The sequence below is a fragment of the Haemaphysalis longicornis genome, unplaced genomic scaffold (genome assembly GCF_048455015.1).
Source record: "Haemaphysalis longicornis isolate Haplotype H1 unplaced genomic scaffold, Haemaphysalis longicornis Haplotype H1 scaffold_1, whole genome shotgun sequence".
Taxonomy (NCBI): Eukaryota; Metazoa; Arthropoda; class Arachnida; order Ixodida; family Ixodidae; genus Haemaphysalis; species Haemaphysalis longicornis.
Window position 1 is genome coordinate 401,922,184 of NW_027526203.1, and position 15,681 is coordinate 401,937,864.

The following is a 15,681-nucleotide window of genomic DNA, read 5'->3' on the forward strand; positions in this document are numbered from 1 at the left end:
TTAGTAGGGCTTTAGCAGTAGGAAATTCAAACCTTCGCGATCGCCGAATGGAAAGTCTGTCCGGGCTGGCTACACATGCAACGCGGCAACATCGTCACCGACGTCGAATACTGACCAACATCGGCTTCCGGAATGGGTCCCTCGTGGTTTCCTTCTGCCTGATTTCTGCAACAACTTGGGAGCCACACGGCGCAGGAATGAGAGTCTGCTTAGGCGCATAAAAGGAGTTGCGAAGGGCACATCAGCATTTAGGCGACCAAATTCTGCACTTCGCCGGCACCCAAAACCGCGGACAATCTCGATGGGCCTATTTGTAGTCAACTAGCGTATGTGCGCATTTCTGGTGAGTAATTACAACCTTTTTTTTGCACGAAGTACGGCCGCCATGATAATAACTGACGCCTTGTTATTGCGTCATGTTGGGCTGCTTAGGAGCATGATAAGTGCCTCTTTACTCAACAAGGAAGCCCCAAGCCTCGGATTGAATCAGTTGCTTCGTGTGTTGTCACCTGCCGCAGTGGCTCAGTGGCTAAGGCGTTGTGATGCTGAGCACGAGGACGCGGGTTCGATTCCCGGCCGGGAAGCCGCTTTTCTGATGGAGGTGAAAAGCAAAAACGCCCGTGTGTTCGAGATTTCGGCGCACGCTAAAGATCCCCAGGTGGTCAAAATTAACCCCGAGCTCTCCACTACGGCGCACCTCATCGCCTGCGTTGCGTCGGTGCGTTAAACCCTACAATCAATCAATCAGCATCGTGTGTTGCCGACACGCGATCCCTTGTGGAGCTCGAACAACTGCACCGTCTATAGTGTGCGGAGGACCGGAATGCATATGAGATGCTACAAAATTGTTAATCGCAACTGTTAGAAGACTGGCTGAATCACCTGTATACACCTCGTATACTTTTGCCCTGACGTGTTGATTCTAGCGGGATTTTTGGATGCATCGAAGACCTAGGGTTTTGTATTTCGTGAGTTTTTTTTTTCTGTCCTCACTACGGGCAAGTTGATTTTGGGAGCCCAGATGCAATGTCAATAGGGGTGCCACAAGAAAATGCGCTATCTGCACTGCGAGCACGTCTGTGATGATGTTGGCGCGAGCAATCGTCGGCTTGACTACCATCGCGCACGCCAAAGTAAACTGCACGCGAGCTGGCGAAAAGGTAACGGGGCAAGGCGACATCGTTTACCACGATATGTATTTCGTCCGTGTGACACGCGTCACCGCCCACGCCAAAGTAAACTGCACGCGAGCTGGCGAAAAGGTAACGGGGCAAGGCGACATCGTTTACCACGATATGCATTTCGTCCGTGTGACATGCACGCGTCACCGCCCGGCGAACATGCAAGGCCGGTGGTGAGCGCAAGGAGGGAGGCCATTCAACAAACCACCTTTATTCAAGCATTCGTAAGACACAGTAAAGTCACTCATTCCCTTATGTACATGGCACAGTAGAACGACAAGCCTACGCGGAGAGTTCCTTTGAGCAGCGCACAGAGGACGGTGCGTCGCTGTGCGGAGCATGCAGCACGCGCAGTAGACGAGCGAGTGACGAGGGTGCCGTGCACGGGGTCAGGGAGGGGCACTGTCGGTCTGAAGGCCCGAGCTTCGTCGTACCCACGCAGCGGCAAGAGAGACCGCTGTTCAGCTACTTGCACACACCGCGAAAATTGCGCTTGGCCCTAATATTTTGGGAAGATCTGATTTGTCTGCGCCTGTCAGCCGGACGCGCAAGCTGCCTCGCTCTTTGTACATGCCCTGCAGCGCCGCTGGACGCTGCCGCCAGTGCCAGTGGCGGCCAGGTCGCGAGCAAGTTAGCTACTCGCATATCAGTCTTCACCAAGCACTGCCTCACGTCGTGGCACCTAACAAAAAATGCTTTGTTAATCGGGCTCCTGACGCACTGAAACGGAAGGTACGCCGACATTCACTGGTAGTCCCTCTTGGTGCACGAGCACTTTCATGATGTGGCCACCAAATGCAGAAGAAAACTTGCACACACTCATGCCGTTCAAGCCACCATCACGTAGTTGTGGCGCTGCTTTGGACAGCAAATTCCTTGTTTTAAGAGGCAGTTTTGGCGCTGTCATTGAGTGGGCGTCCACTAACAGGTTCCCACATTACGACCTGCTCTACCCAAAGTATCTCGAAACGTAGCCTACCACGTATTCTCTTGGGAAAACACGCAGAGAGGATGCAGCTGCGGATGAACTGGAATGGTGGCTCCAGTCTATACTCGGGCGTCAAGAGAACGGGACACGAATATAAATGCAGCTCACTAGATTATTCAACGATTACCGCTTCGACAGTTATACCGCCACTCGTTTAAGGCTCGCTTCGTCAGGACTCCACGAGGCCCTAATCCAAGCAGCACTGAAAAACAGCGACTTCGCACTTCGTTTTCTTCGCGATATACGTGTTCTAAACGACAATTTTAAACGATGACATAATCATCCGCTGTCTCAAGGAAGGTGGATCTCAAATCTATGGTGGCGTTAAGAACGGCTGACAAAAAATACTGCTTGGCTACTCATTATCACGTGGAGTATTGCGCGGCGACGTTAACCTCCTTGTGGAAATGGATGGCCGCCGCGACGAGCTGCGAAGTTTTTTCGCAAAGAGCTGAGACAGTATAAATATTGAGCGCAACCAAAGATCCGCTAGGCTACTCTCGTTCTCGCGGCAGCAAGCAAAACCCGAAACGACATTCCGGAGAAACTCCTCCCTTCATTTCATTCCAATCGGTTCACTTTTGTATCCTGTTGCACGAGCTTCCGGCGCACGTTAGAGAACCCAAGGGGCTCAATTTAACACGCAACCCTCTACTACGGCGCTCCTCACAACCAGGGGCGGATTTCTCAGTTTTGTATGCCCATTTCAGAGTGCCCACTTCAAGCGACCTCTGATTGGTAAAAGCAGGCGGCACGCATGTGACGTCAGACAAGCAAAACGAGGCATTGGTTTCTGAGCAATGGGGCAGGTTTAAGACCCCACAAGTGCAACTACACGTCACGTCTTCACACGGACGCGAAATGGACATTTTCGAGACGGGCACAACGCAGAATTCCGCCCCCAGGTGTAGCCTGGCGTGCACAATTCGATCTGAATTTTGGATCTTGGCCGCCTCGAATTGGGTATTCCACAACGGCCATAGTTACGAGTGCAAGAAGCGTGGAAGTGAAGGTGGGGGGAACTCCGGAACCTTGTCCTATAAGCCAGCACACCCCAAGGAAGGACACCCACTCGTGCGACTGTCACGTCCGACTTCGGTGGCGAAAGAGGCTATCACTCCACACCATCGCGTTGATAACGCGTCCGCGAGAGGAAGTGTCTTGTTGCATTGGTGAATACAAAGTAAAGTGGATACACAATGGACAGACAGTAGGCGCTCCGGGCGCAAAAGAAATGCAATAATGGTTGGAGACAAACAAGGCTTGTTTTCCTTCATTCACAGGAAAGCGAGGTCGCGTTACAGCTGGTCTGTCGAACAGTCACACAGATGCAAAGAAAAGGAAGAAAAAAATGGAGAAAGGGAAAAAAAGGAGACAAAAAGGAAAAAAAGACAAAAAGGTAAAAAAAAAAGACAGCCAAGGAACCCTTGTTGGCATTGTCTGACTAGCACCCATCGTCATCCACCTGAAAAAGGGGAAGAAAAAACCATGCGTTAACAAGAATCAGATTACCCCCCACCCCCAATACACGCACGCACGCACGCACACACACACACGTGCACACACACGTGCACACACACACACACACACACACACACACACACACACACACACACACACACACACGCACGCGCGCGCGCCCCAATGTGTTCAAGACACCACTGTGCACAGTGTTTTATATGTCTACGTCACTGGTCTACGTTATTCGGGCGCTCCTTGGGAGCCCATGAAAAATGCTACAGCTACAAGACTCTCGGGCCCAAATACATGCCGTTTGCTATGCGGTGCAGAGATTGAATACCCGCCCGCAGTTCTTTCCAGCGGTGCAGGACAGCGTAGTAAACCTTGAAGCACGCCCCAGTCGTACGCAACGAACCTAAATGACGTTATTGACGCTCTCATAAATGCATTATGTGCGCTTCAAAGCTATCGATTTCAGACACGTTCACTGTTTTACACTGTTGTACGCTGTTGGCGACGTTTCAGGACACACATCGTTCATTGAACTATCTACACCCGAGAGAGAGAGAGAGAGAGAGAGAGAGAGAGAGAGAGAGAGAGAGAGAGAGAGAGAGAGAGAGAGAGAGAGAGAGAGAGAGAGAGAGAGAGAGAGAGAGAGAGACGTTTTATTTTTAGGCAGGATACGGTTGAGCCCTACTGAGTTTAGCTGTCAATTTCTTGGCTTGGCAACACTGGAAATGGCCACAGGCATGGCCGATGCGCCACAGACATGGCTAAGGTGGCTAGAATACTTAACATGGCGCCGCTTGGTCCACTACGCCCGCACGCCGAAGAAGAAAAAACTCCGGCGTACGTTGTCTGGTCCGTTTAAACCCGATTCTCAACGGTGGTGTCAACAGAGATGTTATTAATCGCACTCACAGTGGACTTGAGACAGTACTTTGAGTTCGGTGAGGTAGAGTTTGTAACGCGCAACGCAGTCATGTGCTTAGCACGGACAAGTACCGCCATCCCGCGGAGCCCGACATAACCAGTGACGGCGCACTCACACGGTTGCCTGCATGCGCGCCTCGCCAGTGAATACAAGTAATAGGAACGGTACTTGCGCTGTGTGCTTACCGCGGGTTGTCTGATAAGGTACGTTCCATCGAAATGCTACGTCAGCGACAAGCGAAAAAAGCCAAATGCTCAGCAACGGGAAGAATTTGATGGAAGTACATGTCTGAATGCTGAACGTGGTATATGCTTGGTTCCCAGCGAAATCTTTGCGTGCGTGAGTAACAAGATTACTCCACTGCAACTCAACACCGCTATACACGCTGCTTGGGCAAGACGTTGAACTGATTGGCATCCTAACAGAGGCAAATGGAACAGCGCTGTGTACATACATGAGCCTATGGCGCACGCTAAAGGCCCCTGGGGGCATGCTTTTGTTCGGAGCCTCTAACTGTATATGTTACCACATAGCCCCGCTGTTCTCGTGGATGTCGTGAACACCACATATTTTATCGACCTCAGTGCGCATCGGTACTTCTATGTTTACGTGTATTTTCGTAACTTTTGTTTACCCCACCATTCTTACTGCTGTAAAAAGAACATGAATTTCATTTAAGCGCAAATAGCTCCTTCGGAAAGCTTATAAGCCCTGCCTATTTGCGTTTGCTTTTGCCGGCCTCAGCCAATCGCACAGCTGGGATATGGCATAGGTTTTGTGGCAGGAAATGAGCTAGTGGGTCGCACGGGCATTCCCTTTCTTCCTCATTATGTAGCTCATTTGAGCGAAGTATTATGATTCTAACGAGGCAATCTATTGAATGAACCAAACTTTTTTTTGTCTGCATGGCCCCTTTAAGGTAAATATAGCGATGGGCAAGCGTCTGCTCCTGACGAATGACACTAGGTTCAGTTTGTTTTCCGCTGGAACCAGAGACGGACCCTGGATTTTCTATGTTGAATCAAGACTTGAAACGTGGTCAAGATGGGATACTAATTCATGACTTTCGTGTTCCAAGCGTGAAGGCGGATAGCTATGTTCCGATGCCAAGCCTCCCATATGTGGCGTGCAAGCGGCAGAACCGGCGCGCGTATCGCTTTTGTTGGTAGTCTTGGTGTGGCAGGTAGCATAAGGTACCCTAGCAGGTACACGCTGAAGTTACAGTCGGCGACCGTTTGTCGCGTGGCGCCAGTCGAGACGCGATCCGCACGCGTCTCCGCACTCTGGAAACCGGTCCGCGGCGGCCAGGAACACTCATGAAAGCTACAGGACCGGTTTGGGAGAGGAGAAACTCCTCGCGGGAACGCGTCGCTCTCCGCACATGTGTCCATCCGAGCGACGCGTTTCCGGGCGCGTTTTCCCCCTCACCAAAACCGTTCCTGTAGCCTGCATGCGTGCTCCTGGCCGCCGCGGGCCGGTCTCCAGAGTGCGAAGACGCGTGCGGATCGCGTCCTTCTCCGCTCATGTATCCCCCGCTTTGCGCTCCGCGTAAACGAAGCACGCGGCCTTCGCCTGGCTGGCGCACGGCGGTGTCGTCTCACCTGCGGCGGGCGCTGCAGGTGGGGCTGCTGCTGCAGGAGGCGGCGCCCTCTAGCCGTCCGCCAGCGGAGGCGTCACCCAGCCGTACTTGTCGTGCGTCTTGACCAGGCTGCGGAACGACGACTCGGCCAGCTTCCTGTTGAACTGCTTGCCGGGCTTGGTGGCAATGCGAGCCTGGCCCTTGGACAGTGAGGCGGACACCTGGGCACCATGCATGTCCAGCTTCAGTTCTCTCAGGCTGCCTCCTTCCACAATCAATGTCAAGCAAAACCCACAAAATAGAATCAACCGAGATCGGAATTAGGTAGGCGACGGTTCTGTAGAATTATGCGATATTCTGCGTTGACGTTGCAAAATTAATCACAATGCACCACTCATTTCCTTCTAGCATTCCGCGAAGTAACCGAAGTCCTGCCCGTGGCCCAAGGATCTTTTTAGCACCCGCGAGGCACATCAGACATAAAGCCAGAGGTACTTCTACTGAAGCACTTTAAAAATGCTTCCTATGGTTGCTAGCACTGTTATTCACACGTTCGCAAGTACCTTCCTAACAAAAAATAGAGATGGAATGAAAGCACCATGGTGCTTTGATTCTATGGAGTTGCAACTATAGTCCAACAAGTTTTAACTGATACGGCTCTTTGAATATGACCTCCAAAACCTTTTCGCTTAGTTTGTCAGATTTCGCAAGATACTTAAACTATGCGCAACTTAAAAACTTGCAAATGATTACGTCCCCACTATTCGCAGATGTTCTCCCCCCTCCTGTCTTTTTATAAGCAGAAAAATGGCCCGCCAAGCCGTTCAGTGGTCGGTAGAACAAACAAAGGTCAATTTGGGCCAAAAAAAAGTTGACATGATTTGGTACCCTGCGGGGCAGAAGCCTAGTTCTGAAGATGCACAATGGCGGTGATTCGACGAGACTCCGCGGCCGGCCATACGAGCGCTCGTATACCGCCTGTAGCTTGCAGTGTTCCGTTTATTTTTCTCTAAAAAGCACCTCGTAGCATTTTAACGCAGCATGCGCTTTGTTTCAAGCAAACGTAGAATACGTTAGACGCACGTCGAGGTGCGAAGAGGAAACAGAAGTTCGCCAAATTCCGCTCCGTGCAGTAACTATTTGTAAAGGAGGGGGGGATTTTCCCCGCCATTTAAAGTAGGGATGCTTATACCTCACCTGAAGCTACGGACCACGGCTGAGATGGAAACACAGAGTTGGTCCAGTGAATGCGCATCGAAATAGCGCGATTAGAATTCGAAATACCTGACTGTGATATATATCACTGATCCGAAAACTGGGTACTCATGCACTTCTTTCAGGTTCAGTGAGCCACCTGAAACGACAAGCTCAATCGGATACTTTTTCTGGGTGCCATTGCGGAGAGCATGCACAACAGCGGGCGTGCCTGGACGAGTATGGCCTCGACGGTGTAGGCAGAGGCCCATCCGCGCGGCGTGAGCAGTTCCATGCAGATGGCTCCGCCTTCCATGACGAAGCCACGCTCGATGTGCGGCGACAGCACGCGCACGAATGGGGGAGCGAAGGGGAAGTTTTCCGGGAACGAAAGGCTCAGCTGCACGCACGCCACGCCCGACTCTTGCATGTCGCGCCACAGGGGGCTCTCCGGGTCCACCTGCGAGCGCGAGAGAGATGCGTAGGAGGTGGAGGAGCGCGAGCGGCAGCGCCCGTCGCGCGCGAGCGTACACCTACCTGGTACAGGCGCACGTGCCACTCGTACAGGTTTTCCTCCACCAGATCCACCGTGAAGGGGGGCGGCTGGGAGCGCGCCTGCTGCCGCTGGATCTCGTGCAGTTCGCGCATCAGGCGCCGGGCACGCACGGCCGCCTGCTGGGAGCAGGGGGCCACCCGGTTCCGGGGACTGCGCGGCGGAAGTGAGGCTGGACGAGCCTCCGGAGCGTCACCGCCGCCCGGAGGACTCCCCGGACGATAGGCCCCTTCGACCGGCTGCTTCCGGGCCGCCTTGCCCTGAGCGCGCTCTGCAAGACCGCGCTTTCACAACCTGTGCACCTTTCATGAAGAGTGCTCGTTGTGCGCGCACGAGGGGGCCAGCAATCGCCTTTTTTATTGTAAAATTGGGACATGTTCCGAACGCCCACTATATGTAACAGTCGCTTTTATAGGATGAGGCGAAATGGGCAAGTTTCACAATGAACGCGTGTACAGATCCGTTCGCAGGTGGTTTAAGCTGAGAGCTCAGGCGCACGCCTAGGGAACAAGGACGTTACGAAGAGGGACGAAACGAGGCCGAATGTCGTCCCTCATTGTTAGCCACTCGTTCCCTAGGGTGGCACCTTCGAAATTCAGACTACTTTCGGCCACACCTCGTAATGTCACAAATGAAAGCAGAGCTCGGTAAGAAGCAAGCCGCATAGCCTTAACGTTGAAAACCTGCGTGCAACGCATCTAATCATTGAATATAGAAGCTTTGACGGGTGCTGATGTTGCCTTCCTTACGATTGGCGAAAAACTTCGCAAAACAGGCAACAAAAAAAAAAGGGATAAATTGAGAAACCTTCCGTGTTTCGGTCACTTTTTAAGAATACAAAAACTCTTTTGCGCTGTGGAACAAAACACGGGAAAATCTACGAAGGTTGTAACATTGATATTAAAAAACTAATTGACATTTAATGTGCCTCTGAGGTGTCGCCGGGTATCACGCATCCTCGTTGTACCAGCAAGCGCGATTGGTCCTGGCGGCGTGTCAAGCTGTGCATGCAGAACGAGTGCGCGTATCGCCTGTTATGTCTGCGGGCATATGCCGCTACGGAACTTCGCTGTCATCATCCCTAGGTGATCGATCACGGCTCGTGTGGAAATGGGGGGCTCCGTGTACTCATTCTTCCCGGCTCTCCTTTCGTCGTGGTAGCGGCGCGGAAAATAGGCACGCGCTTCTATGGCGTGGCCGCGTGCACTCACGGTCAGCGATCGTTCGGTTTGCTCACACCGCTGTTCATACGCACCCAGCTTCCTTCTCAAGATGCGGATAGCTGCACCACACTTCAGTTTACCGCAATCCCCCTCCCCCCCCCCCCCCCCACTTTTTTTTTTTGCGGAAGGCGAACCAGCGCGTATAACTTATGACTTCAAATTAAAAACAACGTTAACGAGCAGCTAGAAACAAAAGCAACTTAGGCAACTGCTCTAAAAACTACCACAGGTTTGTTTTGCCTTAGTACTGCACCTTTAACGACCAACCGCTGCGTCTAAGGGAGCAAATGAGAAAAATCGGATCTCAAAATTCGATCTGGGTTGGGGCATTACACGAAGCAAAGAGCCATGCTCTCATTTCGTGATATGGCTGCGCGCCACATCCTAATATGCAAATCATGTGCTGGGCCTCTCCGTTTGCTCCTTGAAAGGGAGGAGCTTGGTGATACGTCACAACGCGCCGTCATCGTTGTGACAAAACAAATTACACGACGTCGGACTGCTCAAACCACTGCATAACCGAGATCAGTCGCAGACGGAATAAAACATGCAGCCACCGCTCCTAAGCCGCTTCGCAAAAACCGCTGTGCACGGAAAAATTTGTTTGCATGGACAAAACTGTAGTCCTTCCAAGAGTCAGTCCGCTAATTCAGCAGGACTTGATATCGCCAATTAGAAACAATTGTGTTTTGTTTCTTGCTCTAGTTGTGCTGTTCCCGGGTCGATACGCTCGTAAATAGAGTACTATTGTCGAATTGCAAATCCAGAATGCATTTGTCCATTTCGTAATACCATTTTAATGGTATTTTAAATGTTTCGTTGCCCAATCATGTGAGCAGGGCCGAGTGTCATTTTTTGACCGTTCTCATCACCAAGGGACGGGGGCGGAGGTGCATCATATTAAAGCATGTGCAAAGACGCCCTCCAGAAACTTCCACGGCTGCCGTCTCAACGCTTGATTCCAATCTCCGGAAAGCATACACCAGCCGCCCGCTCGATTCGTCTTTCTCTGCTTCAGCCCGCTGCCTTTCTCTTTTGCTGTCGTGCCCCTGCGACATCTCGCACTTGTTTGTCGACGGCGCCTGCATGGATTATCGTCCTCCCCCCACTCCTCTCTCTCCGAGTGTGTGCGTGCGGGCGCGCTGGTTAACCCTCTACATTTCGTCGAACCGTATGTCTGGCATCGTCAGTCAAGATATAGACGATGCCAGGCACCCCTTGGAAGCGGCGATTGATCCCTCACGTGCACTGTGGCAAAGCATACTCGCGAAGAATCTTAGGACATATACGAGCACCAAGCGTCTGCAACATAACTATAATTGGCACCTGTGTATGCCTCATTCGCTCCCCGAATCGTGAGAATTATCTTTCCAACGATGATGACACTGAAAATCAAGCAACATGAGGTTTCTTAACGTGCTCAGAGGTTTCGAGCACCTGGAAGCTATTACATGCACTTGACATCTGCGACTAGGATTTGAGCTCGCTGCTTTATGTGCAGCCGTCACCACGACAACAGTGAGTGTGCAGGCCTGTTCTGTGTTACTCTTTACGCATGTTGCGGCCATATTTATGAATACTTCAATCTCGCATAGGGATTAGTAAGTTATATAAATTATGAAATTGAAAACAATTGTACAATTGTATATAAGCTCTTCCACACACACAAGGAAATAAAATTCTTCCACGACCAGCGCCTCAGCTTCCCACTTTCTACTCCGCGCTGTGGAACGCTGGACCCGTCATTAGCCGAATCTAATTTTCTCCGTCGATCGCAGTGAATCTGGGCGCATTGGTGAAGAAGCGAACCACGGTAGGCTTACTCAGCTGAGCGCCAGCTGCAGCGATGCGTAGCGGGCGCTCAGTTGACCGTGCCTCGAACACAAGCTATCGCAACCCGGCGCTCGCTTGAAGACCCTGAGCACTACGACGGCCAGGAAGCCTCTTACCGGACGAAGCCTTTCCGGTGCAAAGGCTGAGCAGCCGGTTGCCTCCGCCCTCGCTTTCCTTTTTCTTCTTCGACTCATGGTTGGCGCCAGCGCTGAGCCGGTGGCGCTCGGTGCGAAAGAACTTGCGCAGTGCGGCCGCTGCCATGGACACTGCTACAGCTGCTGACGCTGCCTCTCGACTACGGAAGGAGATCGCTCACAGATTGGAGCCGCAACCGAGGTGTCACCGGAGCATCAGCCTGCGTGAAAACGGCACAAACGGCCAAGTGACGCAGTGGCCGCGTTTCAACCGCCTTGTTCAGTGGCTCGTTCGACGTTACGTACAGCTGCGAGAGAAATTCAGATGATAGGGCCATTCCCCTTTTCATGACCAGGCGGGCTGACCGCGGGCTCTCGCGTTACCCCGTAGACGGGGTATCTTGCCAAAAGCGCCGCTCGAACTCCTCTATCTCTAAGCTTTCCCCGGCATGCGCCGCCCTGAGTCACGCGCTGTGGCGCAAGCGGAAGAGGCGAAAGTTTCCCGGAGTCGACTTTTGTTTGTGTTCCCGATTTCTTTTGCGTGCCCCCAAAAAACAACTTTTACTATTCAGCGCAATTTGTTTCAAGTTGTGACACACAGTTGGCGTCTTTGAGGAGGAAAGTTTAGATGCAGGCGCTAAAACATATCCACACATGAGGAAACGGTGACACATCTGAGGTTCTTTGATCGGTCGAAGACGAGTTTTTAGCGAATACATTCCACGTTCAGTAAAAAAAAATCACTCAATTAGAGACGCGTTACAAAGAGATAGAAGAATGAATTTTCTAAAAGAGCCTTTAGTCAACAAGTTCAGACTGTAAGGCTTATCGAGGTAATATAGATTAATGAATTGAATGTATGTTCCCGTTTTCTCCTTCGAGGCCCCCTTAAGATGCTCTCTATATTCCATTAACTTACAACTGTCCTCCGTATTTTCTCCGGTGTGTCGTGTAAGTTACGTCCAGTCTAGCCTAAGACCAAACCAACTTTCCCACCAACATTTATTTTCAAGTCGCCCTTAGTTTGCGACCTTGGCGGCTGCATGAGCGCGCTGCGCATACGGACATGCACAGCGGTCGCCTTCAAAACGCGGCGACTCTGCAGAACCCAGTCGCGTTTTCGTCACACGTAATCCTTCGAAGCAGTTGCGAAACAGACCCAGCTTCTCGGAGAAAAGCATGAAGCGTGCTACCCCAAGCGCTGCACCGCTTAGTCAAAAAAGTGCAGCTCCTTGCAACCTCCGAACGCATGCAGTGGGTGTCGCAAATTCGATCACTCGGCGGGCATCGTTGCCCTTCACTGGCGACATCCGATATTTTCAAATCAGTGCAGTCCACGCTAAGCCGAAGTAGATGGACCCGAATTCTTCGAATGCTGGACGGAGGACAAATTAGTTTTCTCGAAGGCGCCACGCAAAGAAGAAATAACACGCATATAGCTCAGCTTGAAATTCTAATGAGCCGAGTTGACTTTGAAGGCATACTTGAAGATCTGTCGTAACTCCATAACACTTGCAAGATGTACTGGCCATCGCATTCGCAAAATTCGCTCCAGTGATTGTTCAAAATTTGAGGCAAAAGCGACGTGGCTTCTCAGAGGTACGCAGTGGCGAGCTCCTGTTTGGACACGCTGGTGGACTTGTACACATCACTCCCTCTGTCGGAGCTATTTTCACGTCCACATTCGACATGCCTTTCTAACTCTTCCGGCGTGTATTTTTTCCGGCAACCCTTATTTTACGTCTACGCGAATTCGCTTTGTCATCCCCATTTTTCCACCTAATTAGCCCTGTGAAGTAGCTATTTAAATATTCACCTTAATTTGTTGGCCTAATTGGCTAAGTCATCTACCTTATTTCGCTTGTCGTTCACCTTAAATCACCGAGATATCAATTGCCATTGCCTCCAGCACCTAAATTTGCCGAGTCATCTATTTTAATCACTTAGTCCTTCATTTTAAATCACTCATGAACCTTGATTCACCTTAATTAACTTAGACATCCACTTTCATTCCTTCATACACTTCTATTTCTAAATGCACGTTCATTCTTCTCAATACACTTGTCTTCCTTAATTGACTTTTATACACCATAATTCATTTAGTCATCCATCGCAGTATTGTAAACCAGCGGCGCGGCGCATGCTCTATATTCAAACACCTGCTCGGCCACAGGCAAAGTGCTGACGTAACCCTGTGATAACGCACTCGGCTCCAACCCTGAAGACCCGGGTTCGATACCCCAATATATCCAATTTTCTTTTATGCGTTGAGAAGAATAAGTGGGGATGGCCAGTTTCCGCGAAGGTCGACTGAACAACGAGACATAATAACGAAATAACGAGCCTTCGTAATAATGAAAGCGCTTGTAAGTGACAAAGTCTCCGGTTTCGTGACGTCCATGAACAATGTCACCTTATACGACGGTGAAATTGGGAAACGGAGTCCTCCCACTGTCATCTCTCACTGTCGCTTCCTTGCGGGTGCTCCACCTTGCTTGTGACTGCTATTGGAATTAGAGTTGTTTTCGAGATTGATTGCTAGCCAGGAGAGTGGCCAGTGTTTTCTAAGCTAGTGTATCGCCTGCCTCGGCGCTCCACGCATTCATTACAGCGGCTGCGAGATAGGCTAACGATTAGGCGATGAGTCCTACCACGTGTTGCAGAAATTTCAGCTGTGCCACATTCACAACGGGTCGGTGAATCTTGTCAGTGGAAATTGGGCACCTAAAAAAACGGGTTTAGAACGAAAATAGGCTTTCGCTTTCTCGTTCTCGTCTGCCACTAAGTGTATATACGCAACCGGTAGCCTACTTCCGTCTCCTTCGCCAATCCCGGATCGAGTCTCGTCGGCACTGGCAAACAAAGACTCAAGCGACTACGCGACCGCAGCAACGCCGCTGGGCTCAGCAGGATTACGATTCTGAACATTTTTCGACTTCACTCGCCGCAGAAATCGAAACTACGAATTGGAGGAACGTCTGTTCGATGTTCGAAAACGCTTGTGTTGACGTTAAGAGGCATTTTAGTCAACATATAAGTAAAATTGGATTGCTTCAACTAACTGTATACATAAGATTCCCAAAATCACCGAATAGTTGAAACAGATTAAATTCGACCCCAAGCACTAAGTGTGTTCTTCGCGTCATGCATTGATAGACGCAAAATAATATTCAAGATCGGGGCCTAAATAAGAAATATTTAGGCCTCAAAATACAAGCAAATGCGGCACTGGCTATGCTACACCTGCAGCTTTCCGTAAATAACACAGCGCGCTGCTCTATGATTGGCTGGACTGCCATATTTTTGAAATGCCATTGCATTGATTAAACGAGCCCACATTCTTGGTTTCTTATTTCTGTCTTTGAAGTGAGCATAACAACTTTACTATGAACTCTCAAAACAGTAGGCATGGACTTCATCGCGATTTCAGCCAATGGTGCTTCTTACGTAAAGCAGTAAAAATTATAATTCGTGTTATTTTTGCCTTGACGTCACGTATGGGCCGTTAGGTGGAACATTAGAATAAGGTTGCGTAGATTACATTGGACGTAACTTATGTTTTAATGCGACGCATTCTCTGCTGAGTACCTAAGCCACAATAAAAGAAAAAATGGTAATGCCTTGTGTATGTAGTACAACATGCCTAATGTGGGAAGTTGACAGTTATTCGCCATAATAGTGTAAATTTAGATTAGTTAAAGGAAAACAAAAACAAGAACATAAAAATTTATTAACGAAATCACAAAGGTAGATCTACTCCACCGCACTCGCGCGAATTAAAAAAAAATAAAACGAACTGAAACAAACAAAAAAATGCCAGAAAGCACCAACAATGTAGCTGTACAAAATGAATTATCAGCGAACTTAAAACGTTTAATCGCTGCAGTGGTGCAAATGAAGATTATTCGTCTAAGGAAAAGAAAATCGCAAAGAAATATTAGAAAAAACGAACTAACAAAATTTTAAAGGTCTATCTAAAAGCAAAAAACAAACAAACAAAAAACGAAAAAAGTTAGCGCCAACCGTGGAACACCCGGCACCTGCACAAAAATTTATAATTGCAAAGTTAAGAAATTAATCGTTAGAATAGCTCAAATTTAATCATTAAAAAACGCAAAGAAAACCAAAAATACGAAAAGTGGTTTAATTTGGCTACTTGTAGCCAAATGTGGGTATTAAAAATTAGAAAATAAAGCAACGAAGTCAGGAGGGTCTAATGCAATGCTCTCGCGATTAGCTAAAGAGAGAATTAGCATACATGATTCCAGTAAGAAAAAAGTTTCTGAAACGGGCAAGCGGCGTAAGAAGGTTTACGCATTACAAGTCGGTTCTCATTTCTGTGGCTCTCCTTTTTCTGGTTGCGTCAGACGCAACTTCATTTTTTTACGTGTGGTTACGTAGGACGTAGTCGTAATTTTTACTTTGGGCTAGGTCGGACGTAACTCGAGACACTGGGGTGAAGCTACATCTGACTAACGTAATTTCTATTGCAAGGGCCGTTGGACGTAACGCTAGACACTGCTTTCGTAGTTTTCACCGCACCACACGGCGCATGCTGGCGAGGGAACGCTATATACGAGGTACCCTGGTAAGAATGCCAG

General features: G+C 49.8%; 1 protein-coding gene across 4 annotated transcripts in view; it reads right to left on the reverse strand.

Annotated features, from left to right (window-relative positions):
• Nucleotides 1-1,376: 1,376 nt before the first annotated feature.
• Nucleotides 1,377-15,681, reverse strand: part of LOC144155429 (ubiquitin-conjugating enzyme E2Q-like protein 1) — a 78,742-nt gene continuing 64,437 nt past the window's right edge. For 3 of the 4 annotated variants that reach the window (XM_077686845.1, XM_077686841.1, XM_077686842.1), the window contains 5 exons: nucleotides 11,063-11,301; nucleotides 7,875-8,161; nucleotides 7,570-7,797; nucleotides 6,166-6,364; nucleotides 1,377-3,634 (listed from right to left, as the gene is read on the reverse strand). In XM_077686845.1, the coding sequence (XP_077542971.1) occupies nucleotides 6,215-6,364; nucleotides 7,570-7,797; nucleotides 7,875-8,161; nucleotides 11,063-11,207 (810 nt within the window). In that variant the 5' untranslated portion in view covers nucleotides 11,208-11,301 and the 3' untranslated portion in view covers nucleotides 1,377-3,634; nucleotides 6,166-6,214. Of the gene's footprint in view, nucleotides 3,635-6,165; nucleotides 6,365-7,569; nucleotides 7,798-7,874; nucleotides 8,162-11,062; nucleotides 11,302-11,386; nucleotides 11,538-15,681 lie in introns of those variants that run through there. The other variant, XM_077686843.1, reaches the window with a different exon arrangement.